Consider the following 27,593-nt stretch of genomic DNA (forward strand, 5'->3'; position numbering starts at 1 on the left):
TACTGTTGTATACCTCTGTAAAGCGTTACGTTATGTATCTGTACTGTTGTATACCTCTGTAAAGCACCCCGTTATGTATCTGTACTGTAAAGCATTCCGTTATGTATCTGTACTGTTGTATAACTCTGTAAAGCACCACATTTTGTATCTGTACTGTTGTATACCTCTGTAAACCATTCCGTTATGTATGTGTACTGTTGTATACCTCCGTAAAGCGTTCCGTTATGTATCTGTATTGTTGTATGCCTCTGCAAAGTGCTCCGTTATGCATAGGTATTGTTGTATACCTCTGTAAAGCGCTCTGTTATGCATCTGTACTGTTGTATACCTCTGTAAAGCGTTCCGGTTTGTATCTGTACTGTTGTACACCTCTTTAAAACATTCCGTTATGTATCTTTACTGTTGGATACCTCTGTAAAGCGTTCTGTTATGTATCTGTACTGTTGTATACCTCTGTAAAGCACCCTGTTATGTATCTGTACTGTTGTATACCTCTTTAAAGTATTCCACTATGTATCTGTACTGTTGTATACCTCTGTAAAGCATTCTGGTATGTATCTGTACTGTTGTATACCTCTGTAAAGCGTTCCACTATGTATCTGTACTGTTGTATACCTCTGTAAAGCGTTCCATTATGTATCTGTACTGTTGTATACCTCTGTAAAGCATTCCGCTATGTATCTGTATTGGTGTATACCTCTGTAAAGTGCCCTGTTAGGTATCTGTACTGTTGTATACCTCTGTAAAGTGCCCCGTTAGGTATCTGTACTGTTGTGTACCTTTTGTAAAGCATTCCGTTATGTATCTGTAATGTTGTATACCTCTATATAGCGCTCTGTTATGTATCTGTACTGTTGTATACCTCTGTAAAGTGCCCCGTTATGTATCTGTACTGTTATATACCTCTCTTAAGCACCCTGTAATGTATCTGTACTGTTGTATAGCTCTGTAAAGTATTCTGTTATGCATATGCACTGTTGTATACCCCTGTAAAGCTCTCCGGTAAGCATCTGTACTCTTATATACCTCTGTAAAGCGTTCTGTTATGTATCTGTACTGTTGTATACCTCTGTAAAGGGTTCTGTCATGGATCTGTACTGTTGTATCCCTCTCTAAAGTGCCCTGTTATGTATTTGTACTGTTGTATACCCCTGTAAAGCACTCCATTATATATCTGTACTGTTGTATACCTCTGTAAAGCGCTCCGTTATGTATCTGTACTGTTGTATACCTCTGTAAAGCATTCCATTATGTATCTGTATTGTTGTATACTTCTGTAAAGTGCTCTGTTATGCATCTGAACTGTTGTATACCTCTGTAAAGCACTCTGTTATGTATCTGTACTGTTGTATACCTCTGTAAAGCGTTCCATTATGTATCTGTACTGTTGTATACCTCTGTAAATAGTTCAGATATGTATCTGTACTGTTGTATACCTCTTTAAAGCGCTCCGTTATGTATCTGTACTGTTGTATACCTCTGTAAAGCGTTCCATTATGTATCTGTACTGCTGTATACCTCTTTAAAGCGTTCTGTTATGTATCTTTACTTTTGTATACCTCTATAAAGCGTTCCGTTATGTATCTTTACTGTTCTATTCCTCTGTAAAGGGTTCCGTCATGTATCTGTACTGTTGTATCCCTCTGTAAAGTGCCCCATTATGTATCTGTACTGTTGTATACCCCTGTAAAGTGCTCCATCATATATATGTACTGTTGTATACCTCTGTAAAGCGCTCCGTTATGTATCTGTACTGTTGTATACCTCTGTAAAGCGCTCTGTTATGTATCTGTACTGTTGTATACCTCTGTAAAGCTTTCCATTTTGTATCTGTACTGTTGTATACCTCTGTAAAGCGCACAGTTATGTATCTGTACTGTTGTATACCTCTGTAAAGCGTTCTGTTATGTATCTGTACTTCTGTATACCTCTGTAAAGCGTTCCGTTATGTATCTGTACTGCTGTATACCTCTGTAAAGCATTCCGTTATGTATCTTTACTGTTGTATACCTCTGTAAAGCGCCCAGTTATGTAGCTGTACTGTTGTATACTTCTGTAAAGCATTCCATTATATAGCTGTACTGTTTTATACCTCTGTAAAGCACTTCGTTATGCATTTATATTGTTGTATATAAAGCTAGGTCCACGCTAAATTAATATAATAATAATAAAGGATATAGGATCCATGACGAGAATTCCAAAATATATCAGTGTCAAGGTGTATAGCTCATGGGAAGCGGGTCATGTTATCGCGGTGAGGCTTCCCCGGTCTATGTCTTGGCACAGGTAATGATGGTCCATAGCAGGGGAGGGTTAGCATTATAGGGAGGGATGAGGATAAGGGAACAGAGAGACCTGCCAACAGGTTCACCCAAAGTGTACAGTAGTCACTGTCCATGTGCACAAAAAAGCAAGGATCACATGGTTGCTACCATGGAAAAGCCAGTCGACACAGGTAAGCGGCCAGAGGGACACCTCCGCACTAAGCGGGCAGTGTTGTGGGAAGGTACAGGTTGCCGGACGGGATGCAAGAACGCAGAGCACCCCTAATAAAAGGGTAATGTGGGCTGTGGCCTGGTGGTGGCTTCCAGTTGGTGTTCAGTTTATGAAAAGCAGATTAAAAATGAAGTTAGCTCACTACGCATATAGGAGAATTGGCTGGCATTTGGGTGCTGGGCTGCTTTGCGTGGGACAAAGACTGATCTGCAAATGGATATTTCTCCTCTGTGAAGGGTGCAGTGAGCTAACACGTGGATATAGCTCCTCCGTAGTGGAAGAAATTGCATAGAACAGGGTATTTGACTGTTGTTCGTTCTCAGTAGAGGGCCTCCCACACTCCTTTGCACTACGTAACTATTTCTTGATGTTTTTTAAAAAACACAATAAATGTTATTTCACCTAAAAAATATATTTTTTAAAAAGGTTCATGCCAGTTTTGCATATTGATCTAACGCTGGCATTAGTGTTATTGATGGATAGCGGTGGTGTATGGTACATGGGCATATTCGATGTTCATGAACTTAGATCTTCCCTCTGAGAAGGGGTCAGACTTGCAGGTTCAAATTCCTGCAGGACGACCGACTCAGCCTATAATCCTTCTGAGGTGGTAAACTGAACATCATAAAAATTGGATAACAACAGCTATCACTGCAGCACCTAGAAGCGAGAGGAATCTGGCATGAAGCACTATATGGACTCTGATTTCTTTCTCCCAGGTGCTTGGACGGCTACCATGGTGACCCGGTGCTGGGCTCCGGACAGCAGTGTCGGCCATGTCCTTGCCCTGGGTATCCCGGAAGCCGCAATTACCATGGCATCTCCTGCCATGCCGACAAACAGACCAATCAGATCTTGTGCATCTGCGCGCCCGGATACTCAGGTAAGCGAGAGTGGCAGAGAGAGAGAGAGAGAGAGAGAGAGAGACATGGAGGCAGGTGTGTGCACCAGGCAAAGCATGTCAAAGGAATGTACCTGTGTGCACCAGGCAGAGGGGGGTGAACAAGTGCAACAGATCGATTTAAAGGAGGGGGAGTGGACAAGAAAAAGCAGAGGGTTGTGTATATCATCACATCTCATGTGTTGAATGTGGAGGTGTGGACGAATTGTACGTCCACCCGATAGACTTCTGCCAGATAAACATCTCCCAGATACTAGGAACACTTCGACCTAAATACGCTAGGCAGAACTAGGCGCTTGCTCCATTGACAGAACTATATATGCTGATCAAGCGGGTAAACAAAAGTTACTGCTATTTATTTACTGCTTTTGTTACTGCGAAATGGTAGATGCAGTGCCAGCTCCAGGTCTACCAGTGCCCTCTGCGTGAATTTTGGGCACGTCCGCCCCTCCCCCAACCTTCTGTAGACAACAAAAAAATACACGAATGCAAAGAAGGAAACAAGTACAGTTCGCTGTGGGAATGGGAATAGCTGCTCATGTACTCACCCCTTTCTCTGGGTCGCGGGGGTCAAAGTTTGCAGGGCGCTGTTGCATTTGAAAGAGACACAAGAAATGACTCTGAGGTTGTAGTCTGATTCTGCAATAGGTCCTACCGCGGCACCTCTGTCACTCACTGTCATGTAAAGTGTCAGTCAATGACTTTCTATGAGTGAGTGACTCACTAATAGAAAGTCATTGACTACCACTTTACATTGTGTGAGCTGGTGGTGCCCTTTATCTGCAGCACCCCTGTGCCACCGCACGACTTCATTGCCCCTTGAGCCGGCTTTTTACCCACAACAAAAACAATTATTCTACATAGACTCAGGGCAGCAGGCTGTGCTTCGCCTTGTTCCATAGAGAGGACCACCTATGCTGGGTGGATCCAATATGCTACGATTCTATCCCCTGACAACACTTAATACTCTGGGTAGAGCCAGAGAGGCTACACTCATCTCCATACACTGCATTAGATATGCTGAGGACAAGACACTCTTCACATTTCTCTGTGTAGAGAACTACTATTCTGGGCAGAACCAGGTGCACCTCCTATGACTCCATAGACAGAAATGGGTACACTGAGCAGAACCAGGTGCACCTCCCCTGTCCCGTAGACAGAATTGGATACCCTGAGCAGAACCAGGTGCACCTCTCCTGACTCCGTAGACAGAAATAGATACCCTGAGCAGAACCAGGTGCGCCTCCCCTGACTCTGTAGACAGAAATACATACCCTGACCAGAACCAGGTGCACCTGCCCTGACGCGTAGACAGAAATGGATACCCTGAGCAGAACCAGGTGCACCTCCCCTGACCCGTAAACAGAAATGGATACCCTGAGCAGAAACAGGTGCACCTCCTCTGACTCTGTAGACCGAAATGGATACCCTGAGCAGAACCAGGTCCACCTCCCCTGACCCATAGACAGAAATGGATAACCTGAGCAGAACCAGGTGCACCTCCCCTGACCCATAGACAGAAATGGATACCATGAGCAGAACCAGGTGCACGTCCCCTGACCCGTAGACAGAAATGGATACCCTGAGCAGAACCAGGTGCACCTCACCTGACCCGTAGACAGATACCCTGAGCAGAACCAGATTCACCCCCTGACTCCTTAGACAGAAATAGATACCCTGAGCAGAACCAGGTGGACCTCTCCTGACTTCGTAGACAGAAATAGAAACATTGAGCAGAACCAGGTGGACCTCTCCTGACTTCGTAGACAGAAATAGAAACATTGAGCAGAACCAGGTGCACCTCCCCAGACTCCGTAGACATAAATTGATACCCTGAGCAGAACTAGGTGCACCTCCCCTGACTCCGTAGACAGAAATAGATACCCTGATCAGAACCAGAGCACCTTCCCTGACTCTGTAGACAGAAATAGATACCCTGAGCAGCACCAGGTGCACCTGCCCTGACTCCGTAGACAGAAAGGTGCACCTCCCCTGACTCTGTAGACAGAAATTGATACCCTGAGCAGAACCAGGTGCACCTTCCCTGACTCCATAGACAGAAATGGATACCCTGAGCAGAACCAGATGCACCTCCCCTGACTCTGTAGTCAGAAATAGATACACTGAGCAGAACCAGCTGCACCTCCCCTGACTCCGTAGACAGAAATAGATACCCTGAGCAGAACCAACTGCACCTCCCCTGACTCCGTAGACAGAAATAGATACCCTGAGCACCAGCTGCACCTCCCCTGACTCCCTATACAGAAATAGACACCCTGAGCAGAAGCAGCTGCACCGCCCCTGACTCCGTAGACAGAAATAGATACCTTGAGCAGACCCAGCTGCACCTCCCCAGACTCTGTAGAGAGAAAAAGATACCCTGAGAATAACCAGAGCACCTCCCCTGACTCCGTAGACAGAAAAAGATACCCTGAGCAGAACCAGCTGCACCTCCCCTGACTCCGTAGATAGAAATTGATACCCTGAGCAGAACCAGATGCACCTGCCCTGACCCCGTAGACAGAAATTGATACCCTCAGCAGAACGAGATGCACCTTCCCTGACTCCGTAGACAGAAATAGATACCCTGAGCAGAAACAGCTACACCTCCCCAGACTCCGTAGACAGAAATAGATACCCTGAGCAGAACCAGCTGCACCTCCCCTGACTCCGTACACAGAAATTGATACCCTGAGCAGAACCAGATGCACCTCCCCAGACTCCATGGACAGAAATAGATACCCTGATCAGAACCAGTGTCACCTCTCCTGACTCCGTAGACAGAAATAGATACCCTGAGCAGAACCAGATGCACCCCTCTGGCTCCATAGACAGAAATAGATACCCTGAGCAAAACCAGATGCACCTCCCCTGACTCCGTAGACAGAAATAGATACCCTGAACAGAATGAGATGCACCTTCCCTGACTCCGTAGACAGAAATAGATACCCTGAGCAGAAACAGCTGCACCTCCCCAGACTCCATAGACAGAAATAGATACCCTGAGCAGAACCTGCTGCACCTCCCCTGACTCCGTACACAGACATTGATACCCTGAGCAGAACCAGATGCACCTCCCCTGACTCCATGGACAGATATAGATACCCTGAGCAGAACCAGCTTCACCTCCCCTGACTCCGTAGACAGAAATAGTTACCCTAAGCAGAACCAGATGCACCTCTCCTGACTCCGTAGACAGAAAAAGATACCCTGAGAATAACCAGAACACCTCCCCTGACTCCGTAGACAGAAAACGATACCCTGAGCAGAACCAGCTGCACCTCCCCTGACTCCATAGACAGATATAGATACCCTGAGCAGTACCAGGTGCACCTCCCCTGACTCTGTAGACAGAAATGGATACCATGAGCAGAACCAGGTGCACCTCCATTGACCCGTAGACAGAAATGGATACCCTGAGCAGAACCAGGTGCACCTCACCTGACCCGTAGACAGATACCCTGAGCAGAACCAGATTCACCCCCTGACTCCTTAGACAGAAATAGATACCCTGAGCAGAACCAGGTGGACCTCTCCTGACTTCGTAGACAGAAATAGAAACATTGAGCAGAACCAGGTGGACCTCTCCTGACTTCGTAGACAGAAATAGAAACATTGAGCAGAACCAGGTGCACCTCCCCAGACTCCGTAGACATAAATTGATACCCTGAGCAGAACCAGGTGCACCTCCCCTGACTCCGTAGACAGAAATAGATACCCTGATCAGAACCAGAGCACCTTCCCTGACTCTGTAGACAGAAATAGATACCCTGAGCAGCACCAGGTGCACCTGCCCTGACTCCGTAGACAGAAAGGTGCACCTCACCTGACTCCGAAGACAGAAATTGATACCCTGAGCAGAACCAGGTGCACCTCCCCTGACTCCATAGAAAGAAATGGATACCCTGAGCAGAACCAGATGCACCTCCCCTGACTCTGTAGACAGAAATAGATACACTGAGCAGAACCAGCTGCACCTCCCCTGACTCCGTAGACTGAAATAGATACCCTGAGCAGAACCAACTGCACCTCCCCTGACTCCGTAGACAGAAATAGATACCCTGAGCACCAGCTGCACCTCCCCTGACTCCCTATACAGAAATAGACACCCTGAGCAGAAGCAGCTGCACCGCCCCTGACTCCGTAGACAGAAATAGATACCCTGAGCAGACCCAGCTGCACCTCCCCAGACTCCGTAGACAGAAAAAGATACCCTGAGAATAACCAGAGCACCTCCCCTGACTCCGTAGACAGAATAAGATACCCTGAGCAGAACCAGCTGCACCTCCCCTGACTCCGTAGATAGAAATTTATACCCTGAGCAGAACCAGATGCACCTGCCCTGACCCCGTAGACAGAAATTGATACCCTGAGCAGAACGAGATGCACCTTCCCTGACTCCGTAGACAGAAATAGATACCCTGAGCAGAAACAGCTACACCTCCCCAGACTCCGTAGACAGAAATAGATACCCTGAGCAGAACCAGCTGCACCTCCCCTGACTCCGTACACAGAAATTGATACCCTGAGCAGAACCAGATGCACCTCCCCAGACTCCATGGACAGAAATAGATACCCTGATCAGAACCAGTGTCACCTCTCCTGACTCCGTAGACAGAAATAGATACCCTGAGCAGAACCAGATGCACCCCTCTGGCTCCATAGACAGAAATAGATACCCTGAGCAAAACCAGATGCACCTCCCCTGACTCCGTAGACAGAAATAGATACCCTGAACAGAATGAGATGCACCTTCCCTGACTCCGTAGACAGAAATAGATACCCTGAGCAGAAAGAGCTGCACCCCCCCAGACTCCGTAGACAGAAATAGATACCCTGAGCAGAACCTGCTGCACCTCCCCTGACTCCGTACACAGAAATTGATACCCTGAGCAGAACCAGATGCACCTCCCCTGACTCCATGGACAGATATAGATACCCTGAGCAGAACCAGCTTCACCTCTCCTGACTCCGTAGACAGAAATAGTTACCCTAAGCAGAACCAGATGCACCTCTCCTGACTCCGTAGACAGAAAAAGATACCCTGAGAATAACCAGAACACCTCCCCTGACTCCGTAGACAGAAAAAGATACCCTGAGCAGAACCAGCTGCACCTCCCCTGACTCCATAGATAGAAATTGATACCCTGAGCAGAACCAGATGCACCTGCCCTGACCCCGTAGACAGAAATCGATACCCTGAGCAGAACGAGATGCACCTTCCCTGACTCCGTAGACAGAAATAGATACCCAGAGCAGAAACAGCTACACCTCCCCAGACTCCGTAGACAGAAATAGATACCCTGAGCAGAACCAGCTGCACCTCCCCTGACTCCGTACACAGAAATTGATACCCTGAGCAGAACCAGCGTCACCTCTCCTGACTCCGTAGACAGAAATAGATACCCTGAGCAGAACCAGATGCACCCCCCTGGCTCCATAGACAAAAATAGATACCCTGAAGAAAACCAGATGCACCTCCCCTGACTCCGTAGACAGAAATAGATACCCTGAACAGAACGAGATGCACCTTCCCTGACTCCGTAGACAGAAATAGATACCCTGAGCAGAAACAGCTGCACCTCCCCAGACTCCGTAGACAGAAATAGATACCCTGAGCAGAACCTGCTGCACCTCCCCTGACTGTGTACACATAAATTGATACCCTGAGCAGAACCAGATGCACCTCCCCTGGCTCCATGGACAGAAATAGATACCCTGAGCAGAACCAGCTTCACCTTCCCTGACTCCGTAGACAGAAATAGTTACCCTAAGCAGAACCAGGTGCACCTCCCCTGACCCGTAGACAGATATAGATACCCTGAGCAGACCCAGAGCACCTCCCCTGACTCCATAGACAGAAATGGATACCCTTAGCAGAACCAGGTGCACCTCCCCTGACCCGTAGACAGAAATAGATACCCTGAGCAGAACCAGGTGCACCTCCCCTGACCGGCAGACAGAAATGTATACCCTGAGTAGTACCAGGTGCACCTCCCCTGACCTGTAACCAGAAATGGATACCCTGAGCAGAACCAGGTGCACCTCCCCTGACCCGTAGACAGAAAAAGATACCCTGAGCAGAACCAGCTGCACCTCCCCTGACTCGTAGATAGAAATTGATACCCTGAGCAGAACCAGATGCACCTGCCCTGACCCCGTAGACAGAAATTGATACCCTGAGCAGAACGAGATGCACCTTCCCTGACTCCGTAGACAGAAATAGATACCCTGAGGAGAAACAGCGGCACGTCCCCTGACTCCGTAGACAGAAATAGATACCCTGAGCAGAACCAGCTGCACCTCCCCTGACTCCGTACACAGAAATTGATACCCTGAGCAGAACCAGATGCACCTCCCCAGACTCTATGGACAGAAATAGATACCCTGAGCAGAACCAGCATCACCTCTCCTGACTCCGTAGACAGAAATAGATACCCTGAGTAGAACCAGATGCACCCCCATGGCTCCATAGACAGAAATAGATACCCTGAGCAAAACCAGATTCACCTCCCCTGACTCCGTAGACAGAAATAGATACCCTGAACAGAACGAGATGCACCTTCCCTGACTCCGTAGACAGAAATAGATACACTGAGCAGAAACAGCTGCACCTCCCCAGACTCCGTAGACAGAAATAGGTACCCTGAGCAGAACCTGCTGCACCTCCCCTGACTCCATACACAGACATTGATACCCTGAACAGAACCAGATGCACCTCCCCTGACTCCATGGACAGAAATAGATACCCTGAGCAGAACCAGCTTCACCTTCCCTGACTCCGTAGACAGAAATAGTTACCCTAAGCAGAACCAGATGCACCTCCCCTGACTCCGTAGACAGAAATGGATACCCTGAGCAGAACCAGGTGCACCTCCCCTGACCCGTAGACAGATATAGATACCCTGAGCAGAACCAGAGCACCTCCCCTGACTCTGTAGACAGGAATGGATCCCCAGAGCAGAACCAGGTGCACCTCCCCTGACTCTTTAGACAGAAATGGATACACTGAGCAGTACCAGATGCACCTCCCCTGACTCTTTAGACAGAAATGGATACACTGAGCAGAAAGATGCACCTCCCCTGACTAAGTAGACAGATATAGATACCCTGAGCAGAACCAGAGCACCTCCCCCGACTCTGTAGACAGAAATGGATACCCTGAGCAGAACCAGGTGTACCTCCCCTGACCTGTAGACAGATATAGATACCCTGAGCAGAACCATGTGCACCTCCCCTGACCCGTAGACAGATATAGATACCCTGAGCAAAACGAGATGCACCTCCTCAGACTCCGTAGACAGAAATAGATACCCTTAGCCGAACCAGATTCACCACCCCCTGACTCCTTAGACAGAAATAGATACCTTGAGCAGAACGAGGTGCACCTCTCCTGACTCCGTAGACATAAATTGATACCCTGAGCAGAACCAGGTGCACCTCCCCTGACTCCGTAGACAGAAATAGATACCCTGATCAGAACCAGAGCACCTTCCCTGACTCTGTAGACAGAAATAGATACCCTGAGCAGCACCAGGTGCACCTGCCCTGACTCCGTAGACAGAAAGGTGCACCTCCCCTGACTCCGTAGACAGGAATTGATACCATGAGCAGAACCAGGTGCACCTCCCCTGACTCCGTAGACAGAAATTGATACCCTGAGCAAAACCAGGTGCACCTCCCCTGACTCCGTAGACAGAAATAGATACCCTGATCAGAACCAGAGCACCTTCCCTGACTCCGTAGACAGAAAGGTGCACCTCCCCTGACTCCGTAGACAGGAATTGATACCATGAGCAGAACCAGGTGCACCTCCCCTGACTCCGTAGACAGAAATAGATACCCTGAGCAGCACCAGGTGCACCTGCCCTGACTCCGTAGACAGAAATAGATACCCTGAGCAGCACCAGGTGTACCTGCCCTGACTCCGTAGACAGAAAGGTGCACCTCCCCTGACTCCGTAGACAGAAATAGATACCCTGAGCAGAACCAGCTGCACCTCCCCTGACTCCGTAGACATAAATAGATACCCTGAGCACCAGCTGCACCTCCCCTGACTCCCTATACAGAAATAGATACCCTGAGCAGAAGCAGCTGCACCTCCCCTGACTCTGTAGACATAAATAGATACCCTGAGCAGAACGAGCTGCACCTCCCCAGACTCCGTAGACAGAAAGAGATACCCTGAGAATATCCAGAGCACCTCCCCTGACTCCGTAGACAGAAAAAGATACCCTGAGCAGAACCAGCTGCACCTCCCCTGACTCCGTAGATAGAAATTGATACCCTGAGCAGAACAAGATGCACCTGCCCTGACCCGTAGACAGAAATCGATACCCTGAGCAGAACGAGATGCACCTTCCCTGACTCCATGGACAGAAATAGATACCCTGAGCAGAACCAGTGTCACCTCTCCTGACTCCGTAGACAGAAATAGATACCCTGAGCAGAACCAGATGCACCCCCCTGGCTCCATAGACAGAAATAGATACCCTGAGCAAAACCAGATGCACCTCCCCTGACTCCATAGAAAGAAATAGATACCCTGAACAGAACGAGATGCACCTTCCCTGACTCCGTAGACAGAAATAGATACCCTGAGCAGAAACAGCTGCACCTCCCCAGACTCCGTAGACAGAAATACATACCCTGAGCAGAACCTGCTGCACCTCCCCTGACTCCGTACACAGAAATTGATACCCTGAGCAGAACCAGATGCACCTCCCCTGACTCCATGGACAGAAATAGATACCCTGAGCAGAACCAGCTTCACCTCCCCTGACTCCGTAGACAGAAATTGATACCCTGAGCAGAACGAGATGCACCTCCCCTGACTCCATGGACAGAAATAGATACCCTGAGCAGAACCAGCTTCACCTCCCCTGACTCCGTACACAGAAATTGATACCCTGAGCAGAACCAGATGCACCTCCCCTGACTCCATGGACAGAAATAGTTACCCTAAGCAGAACCAAATGCACCTCCCCTGACTCTGTAGACAGAAATCGATACCCTCATAATTAAATATCAAATTGATCTCACAGACAGAAATAGACACACTGAGCGGAACAGTCTACAATTGGTCTTGCTCCATAGAAATTACTAGATGCACTGGGCAGAACCAAGTAAGCTTGGAACTGCTGAACAGACCAAATTAAATACACTGGGCAGTGCCAGATATTTTGAAAATTGCTTCACAGCTTGAGCTGGTTGTGCCGGGCAGTGCCAGATAGGCATCAATTTGCTACATAGGCAGAAAATACAACAATGGGGCTGGCCAGAAGGACTAGAAGGAGGGTCCTACCCAACCTGAGCATGCTTGGACTCTCTTGGACCAGCCCCACACTGTGTCTCTAGTTGCAATTGGTACCTGCTTCCGCCATGTTGAGTGCCTGGAGACTGCCCCTGGGTGGTAGCGGTGCGCGGTATAAATCAACATAACATAGCATAGCATGTAACGTAGGACTCCCCACTAGGAAGCACCACTAAACAGTGCTAGAAGTTGAGGGTGTTCATACTATATTTCATTTAGGAAAAAAAGGAACACATTAGGCCATTTCTTTCTTGTGGTATTAGCACTATGTAAAGCAGTGGCAAATGAGTTCAGTGTTAGCGCCTAACATTGTAGCCCTGTATCAGGCCTCCATGTGCACTTAACGCCTTTCCCCACAATACAGGACCCCGCTGCGACCGCTGTGCCCCCGGCTACTTTGGAAGTCCAGAACTAGAAGGCGGGGAATGCCGCCCATGCCAGTGTAACAACAACATCGACCCCAGTGACCCCGAGTCTTGTGACCCCCAAAGTGGAGAGTGCTTGAGGTGTCTCTACAACACGGATGGGCCCAACTGTGGGGCTTGCCGGCCTGGCTACTATGGAAACGCCCTGCAGCGGAACTGCCGACGTAAGTGGAATTCTATTGTTTTAAAAAAACACCTGCATGCCCTTATTTTTATTACATTTTTGATAATGATTGAGTGTGGACCTACCTTTGGGACGCAGCGGAGCACTGTACAGCCAGGGTGTATAGGGGTACATTTTAAGGCGCAAACTACAACAAGGCTGTGTTGCACTACAGTCAAGAAACAGGAGCAGTGATTAGGGGTGAGGTGGGGTCAGCTTGGGGTGGGGTGGGGTGGGCTTTTACGCGGTGTGAAGAACGTTCTCCTTGAAGAGGAGGGTCTTGAGCTCCTTTCTGAATTTCATGAGGGGGGGGTGCGAGTTTAATGTTGATGGGCATGAGTGTCCACAGCCTGGGGGTGTAAAGCAACGAAACGTATTTCCTGGTCAGGGGTGTTGCTAGGTCTAGAAAAGATCCAGGGATATGTTAATGTCGGGACTGTCGGGACTTGGGGCTAGCTAGCCTTTTGGTTGTAGGCCCTGAGCTTATATCCAGGTCTACAACCAAAAGATCTCGGGCTATAGCCTCCCATCCCCGATGCCTATATTCCCGGTTATAACATGGGAATGAACATTGGGAACAAAAGGACAATTACAGTGGTCTGGATGTAAATTACTCATCAAGGCAGCAGGGAGTAAATCCAAATGACTCCCAACCACACAAATGCTTAATGTAATTTTTATATTATTTTAAAAATTCAGCCCAACAGTGCTATGTTTTGTAATGTAGACTTCTGATCTATTTTCATAACAAATCACATAAACCTTTATCAACATAAAAATAAATATTTTTAGAATCATTACTGTTAAAATAAGGGCAATTACAGTAATGGGCAAAAGCCCCAGTGCACAGCAATCATGTGTGTAAACAGTGGTAAAAAACGATTGAGGAAAATGACAGCAATGTGACCATATGCAACAACATGCAGAAACATATAAGCACATTGGGCCCGAGTCTGACTTTGCCGGTATCCTGATGGTAGAGTCGCCAGTATTCTGGCAAATGTAGATACCACGTCCGGCACTCGGTCCGGTTGGATTGCCAACGGATTCCGTGTGATGGCATAAATCCCCATTCATGGTGTTCCTTAGGACTCCATGAGAGGATTTGCCATCATTACCAGCACTGGAAATGCTGGTGCCGATAATGAGGGCTTTTTTGCCAGTAGGCCGCCTGCCTTCCCTCCAGCTGGAGGCAATGCAGGTGCCCCACCGGCAAACCCATAGACGGCCGGTCTGATAAAAAGCAGTATCCACGAATACCAGCACTTTAATACCGGACCGGCAAACTTAGAATGAGGCCCATTGTCTTTCGACAGCACCAGTGAGTGGACTAAGGCCTATCTTGCCAGGTCTTTGATAATAGTTTGTCTATTTACTAACTTTGATTGGCCTGCTTCAGGACAGGGGAAGTGGTTGGGTTGAACTAGGCTGTTTAATTGAAGTTAAAAACGGTATAGTACGTGGTACGGAAGTACTAAAATGGTTGCGCGAACTAAGTATCCATTGGATGCCGCCGAACACTATTTTTAGGGTTCATTTGTCCTCTCACAGAATATTGAGTTCTTTGTTTACTAACCTCCAGCACATGCTGGAGCTGGTGATTAGTAGTATGGATGCTGGAGTGCAAGGTCCAGTCTTGCCCTATGGTTTAGCAATGTTACTCTGAAACACAGCAGAGTTAATTTATTTATGGGAGTTTGGGTTATACACATATGGATCATGTGAGATCAGACCTGTGCCTCACTGGATATTTAGAAATGAGCCAAAATTAGATATGAGGGCACGATTCTACTGTCAAGCTTGAATAAGCCATTGCCTATAGTGGACTAAAGCATGAAATAGGCCTACGTGTTTGGCTGCACATTCTGGAGCTGTATGGCAAATTTTAGTTGCCATATTGGTTTATGGCAAATTCTTTTACCTCTTTGTATCCTTTTCCTGCCTGTCTTCTCTTGCCCTCGGCCTTTCCCCCTCTGCTCTCTCTACACCTGGACTGCGAACTAGCTGAAGTTGTGCAGAGAAAATTGTTCTGGGTTCAATTGATATTCATCAGTTTCAACAAATGTTTTTTCTTTAATGACGATCTGAAATATAAAAAAAATTGCATATATATATATATATATATCTATATATATAGTCTGGGTAAAAAGATTTAAAAATGTATATCTTTGTTATATTTCTTTAAAATATATATATAAATATATATATTTTAAAGAAATATAACAAAGATATACATTTTTAAATCTTTACCCAGACTCAGCCGCATATTTGTGAACTCCAGCCTATTAGGAGTGCGATTCGATTGCTTGTATAGCTATTGGCTGTAAGAAGATATATAACTACAGGCCCTTCAGTAGCGGCCCTGTAGTTATGGTGAGGTTGCTCAACCCATTGGAAGAGCACTTTTTGGGTGGCTTATAACTTCGCCCCTCCCTCCCTGGACGAATCCTCACAAAATGTTGCAGAAAAAGTATATGGCTCCATCAGACTGATCCTGCAAAGTTTGGTGAGGTTATGTGCAGGGGGCACGTTATAGGGGGGGACCCAAAATGTATGGTTTTTCCCATAGATGCAATGCAAAACAAATTTTGCTCATGCCTATAGCCCAAACCACTGAATGGATTTTCACCAAATGTGTGGCAGAAGTTGCAGCTTGGTCCCAAAAGGGTGCTTTTGTAAATTTGGTGTAAATCCATCAAGTAGTTTGTTTTAAAATTACCAAAAAGTAGGTACAAATAAATTGGTGATATCTGGGTTCGGTCCATGGACTCACTTCTCTGTTCGGTCCACGGATGGGCCTCCGATTGGTCCAGAGGGCAACATCATGTCTGCGGTCATCAGACGCACAAACTGATTGGATGGTGACGAGCACGAGGTGTGTCATATTTTTGGAAATGCCCACCATGTTGAATCCGCGGACAGCCGCCGGTGTCTGTGAACAGCGAGCTGGGGGAAAAAACTTGAAAACACATTTTGGGCTTTTTTGTGGTGGAAAGAGGGGTTGAAAAGGGTGGAGAAAAAGATGATATAGGGCTATTTTTGTAGGTTGAAAAGGTTGGGCAGGTGTAATAGCTGTACGCGGACACTGCAGTAGTTTGCGGACAGCGCCCTGGACGGACGACTTGTAAAAGACATTTTGGATTATTTGCTGGTTGTAGAAATGGTAGGGAAGTGGAATGAAGGCAATGTGGAGCTGTTTTTATTGGTGAGAAAATGGTTTTAAAATGCAGTCTGTGGTCAATTTCAGTGTCAACAGACATCATTTTGATTGCAGGTGTCAGGATGTGTTTTATTAGTTGACTGTGTATGGTACGTACTTGTTATATAGTTAATTGTATTGTGGTGGTTGAGGCCAGTGGCCAGATTCTGGGGGGCATGTCCGCAACCTGGACACAACCACCAGAGTAGCAATAATAATAATAATTTAGCATTTATATAGCGCTACAAACCCTGAGGCATCTAAGCACTGCTTATTATTACCCACGGTGTGTGGTGCTCATTTATCGATGCACAGATGTCAAGGTGAATGCTCTACTCGCTGTGCTATCGGGCGGCTGTAACATGTGTATAGTGTTTATAGATAATGTAGTAGGAGTATGGCCAGAATCAACATAGTAGCAATATTTGTATAGTAATTGTAGGTAATGTAATGGGAGTACAAAGTGTTTTTAATATGGAATGATGTACTTGGACTGTATATGGTACTTATGATTAAAGTACAATTGAGGATTGTGCTTAAAGACTATGGGCCTCATTACGAGGTATGCCGGTAAGTGAAAAACGATGCCGGTATGCTAATACCGGCATCGTCATCCGTTCAGTTGCATTCCAACCCCCAAACCCGGAATGAACGACACCCTAAACCACGGTTCCGTTAACTGCGGCATAGGCGCGTACACGCGCCCCTCCATTGAGTAAATACCGGCATGCCGGTATAAGGGGGGAATCACAACCTACACATACATGGAAATACCGGCATCGTGAACCCGGTAATCACGTGCTGCACGATGCCGTCCACACAGGCATCTCAGACTGCCCGCAAACAGTAATCAGGATACAAGGCAGCTGCCACAGGAGCACAGAATCAGTCAATGTAGGCTGAGCCAGTATAAACTGAGCACACCTACACACAACAACCCTTCCCACACCAAAATGCCCCAAGTATCAGTTGCAACCATGGCACTGTTGGACATGCCTATACTGCTCCAACAACAGCAACTACAGCAACAACTGACACAGCAGCAACAATAGGCAGCACAGAGGAGATGCAGGAGGAGAAGGAGGGTGAGACAGGGCCAGCAATTACCACCAGCGCAGACACCAGTGCCTTGTAGGCAGCCACCAATCCCTCGCACCAGACCCAGCCCATCCAACCAAACCCCTGGCACATCCACACCCTATACCGGTTGGACTGTGACACCATCACCACCATAGTGTACATGATACATTTTCATCCACGTATAAATACGCACTGCCATCCCCCCACCACCAAGGGTGCTGTCTGTGCTACACTACCTGTCCGCAGGCACCTACGGGCCAGCTGCATGGCAGTTCACAACCACCATCTACACGTATGCTGAACCAAGTGCACGATGCCCTCATGAAGCACACAGGCAGCCATGAATCCCCATCACGGACTGGCCAGGATATACCCAAAACCAAAGTATGCTTCCATACACTGCCATGCATGCCCAAATTCGTAGGTGCCATCGACTGCACCCATGTAGAATAGTAATATTCCCATAACATAGAGGCTGTGTCCCGCAATCGCAAGCAATACCACTCCCTCAATGTGCAAATGGCATGTGACTCAAGCAAGATAATCACCCATTGCTGTCCCCGAATCCCTGGATCCACACCTGATGCCATGGTACTGCGCAAGTCAACCCTACACCATCATATGCCGCAACATGCTGGACCACGTGCCTGGCAGCTTGCTGAGACGAACCACAAGGCCATGGCCATGCTGTGGGGTACCGATGTGTGAAGATGCAGTAGGGGGGATGGCCCACTGACTTGGGAATGCATGCAGAGGCAAACACTCCTCACCTGAACCAGCCGAACGGAACAGGACACATCACTGTGCCACACATCCCAAATGATGCATACGGATGAAAATATGTAAGAGGCACAACCAGGGCAGCATGGTGCTGGCAAGCAATGCATGACTGAATGGGATGGCAACTACGGCAATGCGGCTAGTCTGACCATGCATAGCAAACAGTATCCCTCATGAATCTCCAGACTACACATTGTTGCAATACCGCAGCACATGACCCTCAGCATGCAGGAATAGACCCTGTATCTTCCATTCAATCCCATCCAGTGTACCGCATCCCATTACAGTATACATTGCATCTAGGTGACCATTTCCTACACGTACTGGGACATGTGCATGCCCACATCAAGTAGCTGCTGACATGACTGTGCTCCCTGAAGGTGGTAGTTCTGAGCAACACATATCAATTCATCTCCACCTGCAGGTGATGGAGGACATCCCTTGAGGCCTTGGATACTTACCCCTGTGCGTAATCCGCAGAACTGCCATGAAGAGGAGTACAGTTGTGTGCACACTCGTACCCGTGTAGACATTGAGCCGGCCTTTGGCCTGCTGAAGGTGCGTTTCCGCAGCATAACCAGGCCTGGTGGGGCACTCCCATGTAGGCCGGAGAAGGTGGCACAGATCGCCATGGCCTGTGTCATGCTGCACAACATGTGCGTCTGAAGGAATGTAACAATGCCACCTCACATTCACAGGCATGGCCTGGGTGAGGATGAAGGGGATGGAGACAGAGGCGAAGGAGTCCCCCTGCCAGTACGTGCTGCACGGGATAGACATGCTGTACGCCAATGCAAAATATACACAATCCATAGAAACGCATGGACGATGTGAGTAATGTGTCTACGACACACTGAATCAGGACATGCACACCTTGATGTTCCCAATTGGCCCACTGTACACCAAACAAAATTAATGCACATGTCTGAAAAGAATGAAGTCCAAACAATGGTATGCTTGCACACTACGGTGTATTTCAATCAAACGTGATGTGGCGGACATAATACCCTCAAAACACCCCTGTGAACTCCCTCTCCCACCCCACAATCCCTCAAAACACCCCTGTGAACTCCCTCTCCCACCCCACAAACCCTCAAAACACCCCTGTGAACTCCCTCTCCCACCCCACAGATGCAAAGTGTCCCCATATGTGCAACGAACAGTGCTCCCTTCCCCAATGTGGTTCTCCACAATGTCATTGTCCGTGCATTCACTTCTTTGGAAGTTTTGGTTTGGGGGTGCCATGGCCGACCGTCATCAGACGCACTGGACTGGATTGCGACGAGGTGGTTGGGGTAGTTGTTGCGGAGGTATCTATTGTCAATCCACTGTCTGTGGCAAGGTGTGGTCGCTGCAGCTGAGCGTTACCTGCAAGGAGGGCCTCTGTCAGTGACCCCATGCACTCCCTGAAGGCACACGTATGTGCCTCCACTGGAGCAGTATTGGCTGCAGTAGCCGTTACAATAGCACTCATGGCCTCTTTCCCTGCTTCTACCTGCTGGTGCATGATTTGGAGGATGGACTTCTGCCGGGCCTCTACCCTTATCAGGCGGGACTCCAACAAGGTGTCGTCCGCAGGTGTGCTGGTTGCTGGCTGGGTGGAGGAATGCAGAGTGGTGGCTGGCAGGGTGGTGGCTGGCAGGGTGGTGGCTGGCAGGGTGGTGGCTGGCCGGGTGGAGGAAGGCAGAGTGGTGGCTTGCAGAGTGGTGGCTGGCAAGGTGGTGGCTGGCAGGGTGGTGGCTGGCAGGGTGGTGGAAGGCGCCTGCGCGGAGCCCTCGTCCGAGGCACTGTCCTCAAACAGCGCATAGTCTGATTCCCCGAGGTCGGAGTCATGTAGACAGGGATCATTGAGGCACTCAGACTCCGCAAGAGGTTGGGGGCTGGCAATGTGGCTTGTGGTGGGTGTGCCAGACATCAAATATGCATCATCTTCCACCTCTGTGGACATAACGTCCCTGGTGGCTGGCGGCACAGCTCCCACTGTTGTGGTTCTCTGTTGTTGTACAGTGGGTGCAGGTGTCCCCTGCAGGGTTGGTGCCTTGCGTGGCACATTGGCTTTGGCAGATGTCATTTCCTTGGCCTGGTGGGTTGCGGTGTCCCTGGTCCCCTTGTGTGCACTGGACGTGCTTGCACCCCTGTCCAGTGGTCCACCTTCATCATCAGTGCCTGGGGGATAGAAGAGATGCAGGTCATCAGTGATGTTGTCAAATAGCAGCTATGATGAATTGCGGTGTGATATGTTCATGCATTCAGCCATCATTTCATTTCTGGGTTGTTGCTTTAGGTGTACTGAGGGGGTATGTGGGGAATCAATGCATGGCTGGTGGGGTAGCATTAGTTTGGTCTCTGTGTGGTGGGTGCATGGGCATGGTTGGGTCATGTGGCACCTCTGTGGGATTGGGGTCGTCACTCAGCGTCCATGTGGTGCAGGGAGTGACAATGATTATTCTATGGATATGTTGATGCGTCACCTTGCCCACTCTAACTTCCCCATCAGTTGGGCCACATCATGTGTCGTAATACGTGGTTGTGATGGTACACTCACCTTCCTCTGTGGTGATTGCTGCGCTGGCCTCCTGATCTCCGATCCCCTCAATGGATTCAGGGTCGATGAAACCACTTGCCGTCTCCTCCCATGGCATCAATTTGACTGGGGAGTGTGGGCCACCGCCTGTCGCCATTGCGGCATTCCGGTTCTCCGACAGGATCCTCCGGACACGGAGGTGGAGGTCGTCCCAGCGCTTCCAGCAGTCATGCACACTCCTTGGGGCACTTCCCACTGCTGACACCCTCTGAATGACCTCAAGCCAGACCTCTTTTTTGCGGGTTTGGGCCGCATGCTTTAGGTCTGTGCTGCGGATTATGTCAGCATGCTCTTCCAGGGTGTTGGCGAGCATGGTGAGCTCAGCATCTGAGAAACACTGCTTCCTCTTCCTCTGGGTGGATTTCCTGCTGGCCTTGGACATGATGATGCTATTCTGACACACAACGACACGGGAGGAGTGGTGGTTGTGGAGGCTTGCAATGGATTGTGTTTTTAAAGATGGCCGCCGGCCCATTTCTCGTTCCTGCGCGATGATGTAATTTCCGGGTCCGGTTTTGCGAACACAGTGATTCGGTGCTGGAGTTACCGTGCCGGTTTTTAGTGGTTCATTGAAGGCGGTTACGGAGTGGACGCAAGCCACAATGCCGGTATAGTGGGGTTGGTGGACCGTTACCGGGATGGCGGTTTTTCCACTACCGGCATGGGAGGACGCACGTACTCGCGCACTCGTGATCGGCCGCTGTTAGCGGGTTCTTGAGTGCACGGACACGCACTTCCCGCCATGCCGGTAATTGAGCCGGATTTTCCGGCCAACTCGTAATGAGGCCCTATGTATTTGATTATAATTGCTGTGGTAACTTAGTTTTGTAACATTATGAAGCTGGAATCTCTGGTTTATTTTCTGTGGAAAAAAAACAGTACTATTATTTAAGCAGGATAGTTTAAAATCTGTAGTTGTATTCAATTTTACATATCCATTTTTTTAGACCCTCATAAACAGTACATTCGAAGTACTATGATTGGTACAACATTAGTGTATGACACACTGCTGTTATTTTTAATCATTGGGTCATTGGGAAAAAGAAATCTGTATGGGATAAAAAAACCTGGTTATGTATTTGATTATAATTGGCGTGGTAACTTAGTTTTGTAACATTATGAAGCGGGAATCCCTGGTATATTTTCTGTGGAAAATTACAGTACTATTGTTTAAGCAGGATAGTTTGAAATCTGTAGTTGTATACAATTTTACATATCTATTTCTTTAGACCCTCATAAACAGTACATTCAAAGTACTATGGTTGGTACAACATTAGTGTATGACACACTGCTGTTATTTTTAATCATTGGGTCATTGGGAAATAAAATCTGTATGGGATAAAAAAAAACTGGTTATATTTATGTGATTTTAAGGGTAATGGTATGTTTGTTTGAGGTATGTTGTGATTAAGAAGATGCTTGAAGTAGTTTGATACCTGTTGACGTATTCAAAACTGCATTAGAGGTTAGAAGATGTTTTGACGTGTAAGAATTGAGATGGCGTATTTGAAGTGTTTTGGAATGAAGGGTGTTTTTCAAGTAGCTCGATACCTGTTTTGTGTATTCTAACTAGATTGACTTTTGAAAAGTACTATTATACTATTATGGATGTAGTTAAGATACATGCTGGTGTATTCTAACTGTTTATTGTGTTATAGTTTAGTGACTAAATTTGGGGTGAAGGAATATTAAGTAGGCAACTGTTAAATTTGCTGGCAGCCTATGTTTTGGAGCAACTGAGGTATTGTTACATGGTTTGTGGTTTGTAGTTTGTTCAAACCAAGCACTTTCTTTTTTTTTACATATGCAGTGTAGTGCCTCAAAGTGGTTGTGGTGCCAGTGTGGTATACTATACCTACTGTTGTGAAGGTCTTCTTTCCAAGAGATACTTGGCCATGTGTGAAGCCTATAAGGTTACAGTTATTTTTGGTTCCATCTGCATTGTACCTTAGAAGCATTGGTATGACATGGTGGCTATGTGAGTTTATTTGTATGGTGGAACGATTGCCTGAATTGCAAAAGGGGCATAATATGCCACGATTTGCATTCTGCAGAAGCTGGTGAAAGGGCCTGGATTCTGAATTTGGTATGGATACATATACACATTGTTCATTAGGGATGTGGTACTGTGAAACATTGTTGCAGAGGGCGCATGTATGTTTCTATGTGTATGAAATCTGGAAGATTTCATTTATAGGGATGTTTTGGGTTTCCAGTACTTGTAGTAAGTACATTAGGAATTCTTGTGGATCTTCCTCTGTGTTTATGGTAATTTGTATCATACCTGCACAGTAGTCCAATTCTTGCCTTATACATAAGACACTGTAAGTGTATTGAGGATTATTTGTGGCATTTCTCTGAAGGACAAGCATTTGCAAATACAACTGGTCCGATCCGTTTAAGTAAATTTTGTGGCAATGGAAGAATCATTGTCACATTAGCATACAAATGTACTCCCGTTGTGTTGCTGAATTTAAATGGACTAGCAAGTTCTGTTTGTGGATTGGTTGATAGGCCTGCAGATCTTTCTGGACAAGAGACATTTGTGTCTTTCTTTTCTTATGGATGTGCAGTTGACTTTGTACCAGATAGTTTTGTGTTGTATTTCTTGATGCAGAAGGAGTTGGGTTTTTTTTAGTGGTATTGTTGGGAGATCTGATATAGCTTCTCTTTGTATTACTTGTCTTTTAAAATGTTTCTTCTTTTAAGGTACTGGGTAAATATCTAGATGGGGTGTATAGTGCTCATAGCCTGCTGTATTCCAGGATGCAAGCAATGTCAGTGTTGGCTTGATTTAGGAATAGACCATTGAGTATACACAGACATGAAAATGCTTCATAACTCATATCTTCTTTAAAGACTGTGCTGCCAATGTCAATCAATGCTTAATCTAGGGATAGACCTTGTGATTTTTTTAATAGTGACAGCATATGCAAGCAATAGAGAAAGTTGCTCTCTGCATATCTACATGTCTTTGAAAAGAAGGAAACGTGCTATTGTCTGGCAAATTGTTTTAACTCCCGCAAATTTGTCAAAGTGGATGATGACAAACTGAATGTTGTTGTCATGTGGATATGTTTGGAAGCCAACAACTGTATCATTTGCTCCATTGATTATATCTTGTTCTCCGCCAAGTTTAGGCATAAAGGACCTCATTAGGAGTGCGGCGGTAAGGGGTTAATGGCACTGGTAAGGATGTTGGTGCATTAACCCCTTATCACTGCATTCTGAGGTCCCTTAGCGGGTCCCACTAAGGCCGGCTGGTTTTATCAGCCTCCCTTAGCAGGAGCCTGCTAAGGGACCAGGGAGCTAATAACGGGCCCGTTATTAGCTCCTTCCCCATTCCCATTGAGCCACATGGGTGCTCGAATGGGAATGGGGAATGGTTTTCAGAATGGGGACTTACCGCATCATCCAAGGTTGGAATGACCCGGTAAGTCCCCATACCGAGAACCCGGAACCGGGATGCGGTATGGGGGTAGCCATGGCGCTAATAGCACCATGGGTACCTCCATACTCGTAATGGGGCCCAAAGTCAACATTTTCTCTAATCTGGCTGTGTTGGAGATACATTTTTCTAAGCTATTTAGTCGTGCTGTTGCTTGTTGACACATAGGAAGTGTCATGTTGTGCACTTCCAGTTTGTCTGTAGAGCTGATATACAGTATGGGCTGCATTTCTTTTTTCAACATTGCCTCATTGAATTGACTCAAGCTTGCAACATACATTTAAGATTTTGTTAAGTTAATTGTGCAATGGCTTCAGGAGAAGATATGTTTTGTCCATATAGCTTGTGGATTAGTCTACTATTTAAGATGGATTTCGCATCTTTAGTTAGCAGACCAGTTCTAATGCTTTTCAAAATTATAGCCTATGTGAGGTCTGCAGACTGATGTATTTTTTGACTTAGTTCTCTGTAGTGAAAATGTTGCCAGAGATTTACATTTGGTATTGCAGCATTATTTGTGTCCTAATGTTGGGAAAATATGAAAATATGTTGACCTTCCACCTGTCTTAACTGTAGAGGTCTCCGAAAATAATATGTTTTCCTCCAAACAGTTTTTCCTAGTTGGTTTAAAGGACTTATTACATTCTGAGATGAATTAAATGCACCATGAGGTTGGAAACCATGTTAACTTCATCTATCAGGAGCACTTTCATTTGTTTTAGTATTCTGTATACTTCAGTATACTTCAGTAGCAGCTTCTGCTGATAATATGTAGTGTTCTAATTTGTCTACGTGGAGGAGTATTCGTTGGTGTAAATTTACACCTCCAATGTTGTAGGCAGCTAACCCTGTGAGGGGCTGTTACTACAGCCGAAACGGTGTTAAGTTTTGTAGCAATTTGCTGATTAGTTTAATTAAGAATGTTTTACCAGAACCATCTTCACCACTTACATGCAAGAGCAGAGGATTATACATTTTGCAGCTACAGGTTTTAGTATCATGTTTAAAACCATGTTCGATTTTGTTAGTGACTTCTACATAAATTGTGAGTTGATCATCATTTAGCTGTGATTCTAGCACTGACAAGTCTTCCTCAGATTGTTTATATTGAAACATGGTATTTTCTACCACAGTCATGGCTATTTCGTCTTTATTTCGAATGAGTATTTCTCCAAGTGGTTCTTGTCTTCCTGTAAGGGAAGGCTGACTGCCCTCAGGAGTGTCTTTGTCTAGATGAGCTTCAATTTCTTCTTCTTGTTGACGCTAATTGTCCAACATGTGTTTGTATTGTTTGAAATTGTCATTTGTTATACTGTTTTCATTTGCTTTGAATGCCGTTTCAAATGAGTCGTGGTCACCTAATAATTATTTTTCTTTTCTCAAAGGTTTAAAAAGTTGGAGTAGGGCCATGTAATGCAGTTCTCTATGTTGTGGAGATTTAAATGATCATTGTATATGATTAATTAGACAGAGTTTGGTGAGTTTCACTAGTCTTCCTTCACAAGTTGAGACTGAATATTTACCAATTGTCTCATTTGGTGTGACATTGTTTTTGTAGGTGTAGTTTTGGCCAATGCCATACAGACACATGTTTTCCAAAGCAGTACTTCTGTTTGGGTAGCATGGGTCAATCAAATTGCTTCTTAAAATGTCCAGGCTTTTGGGATCATTTGTGGGTATAGTTACTATCTCTTGGTAGGATTTTTGTACTCTTTATCGCTAAGAAGCTGATCCAACGTTCAGCCAGACAATGTACTCAGATTTCCCATACAAGGCTGTACCTGTTAAACGGTCTGCAGCTTTGTAGCACCCACACTCTCTAAGGAAGTGCATTTTTATACCTAAGCTGTACAATTTTGGTGATAGTGTTTTGTCAGATGATATGTCATCCCAGAGGTCGTTTAGCTCTGTTTTCTCAGCTTTGCTGTGACATACCTTGCAATTGCAGTGGAATTGTCTGCAATGTATTGTATGTCTATGTAATCACTGATGTACTTGGATGCTTTGTACCTTTTAATGGGGTATGTACTTTTAGGGGATTTGCCTTTTACGCTGTGTCTAACAGAAGACATCGAGCTATTTACTTGTTCTTTCTTGCATACTGGTCTAGGGAAGCTAAAGCAACATTTAGTATAGTATTTGCCTTTGTTTTTATATCTATGTTGGCAGTATTTGCAACATTTATGTTGTGGGACTTGTGTATGTAGGTCACTATCTGCGGTTTCTGGAGGGATGTCACAGGTGATGTATTTTTCAAAAAACTGTAAAACAGTGGTGTCACTATCATGGTCACATTTTGGAGCATCTTTTATACACAAAAGCGTGTGGATCTGTGGTGCTCCTCTGGATAGATATTCTTTTCTCCAAAGGAAGTGTTGCACTTCTCTGAGTGGAGGGGTAGTTTTATTGCAGATAAAATGCAGCTTGTCAATGAAGCGATGTTGAAAGTACCTTGATACATTGACAGGATCAAGAGAACAGAGTTCTTCTGGTGTTTTTATATCTATTCTGTCTTCTTTTTAATTTGCAGTGTGTAAGAAGTTATGCAAGTCATCCCATGCATACTCTGCACAACTTAAAGCAACAAACCATGTGGGTGGTCTTAGGTTCCGTAGTATTCAACGTACATCAGTGTGATGTCGGAACCAGTATACTTTTGTACCATGCATGTTTGGTAAGAGATTAGTGATACTTGACTGCAAAATTTTATCTTTGTCTTTCATTTTTTGGAACAGTTGGGTAGCAGCTATGTTTAAAAAGTTAGAGCCTATTTTTAATGTGTATGAAACTCGATAACATAGATTTGCTAGTTCACTTTCGAAGAGGAGGTGGAAAATGTATTCAACATTTTGTCTGAATCTGTGTTCTTCAGAATACATTCTTAATGAACGATATTCTGAGGCACTGATTTGCGCAGACCTTTCATCATATCTTCCTCCTTTTCCTGTAGGAAAGAGTACAGGAAAAGAACATGCTTCTACACTCTTTTCCCCTATGCTCATTGGGGAACCTTTGGCTTGATGCATTTGATATATTTCTAATGCATCATCAATTGTGTCTTTGGAGTGTAGTGAGTGAACTGTATACTGGTCTAAAATGTTGGCTGCAGTAACAGGATCTACACGTTCAAATTGGCCAGTTGCTGGTGAGTCTTGAATAATTTGGGTGGTTTCTCTTAAGTTTTCCTCTTTGTTTATATCTTTG

General features: G+C 46.3%; 1 protein-coding gene across 3 annotated transcripts in view; it reads left to right on the top strand.

Annotated features, from left to right (window-relative positions):
* LOC138566223 (laminin subunit beta-1-like) overlaps positions 1–27,593 on the top strand; it is an 882,924-nt gene that overhangs the window by 699,020 nt on the left and 156,311 nt on the right. For all 3 annotated transcript variants that reach the window (XM_069643284.1, XM_069643285.1, XM_069643283.1), the window contains exons 22-23: positions 3,216–3,379; positions 13,075–13,299. In XM_069643284.1, coding sequence (XP_069499385.1) covers positions 3,216–3,379; positions 13,075–13,299 — 389 coding nt within the window. The remainder of the gene's footprint in view (positions 1–3,215; positions 3,380–13,074; positions 13,300–27,593) is intronic.

This window comes from Ambystoma mexicanum, chromosome 2p, assembly GCF_040938575.1.
Source record: "Ambystoma mexicanum isolate Mex_15411 chromosome 2p, UKY_AmexF1_1, whole genome shotgun sequence".
NCBI classification, from domain to species: Eukaryota; Metazoa; Chordata; class Amphibia; order Caudata; family Ambystomatidae; genus Ambystoma; species Ambystoma mexicanum.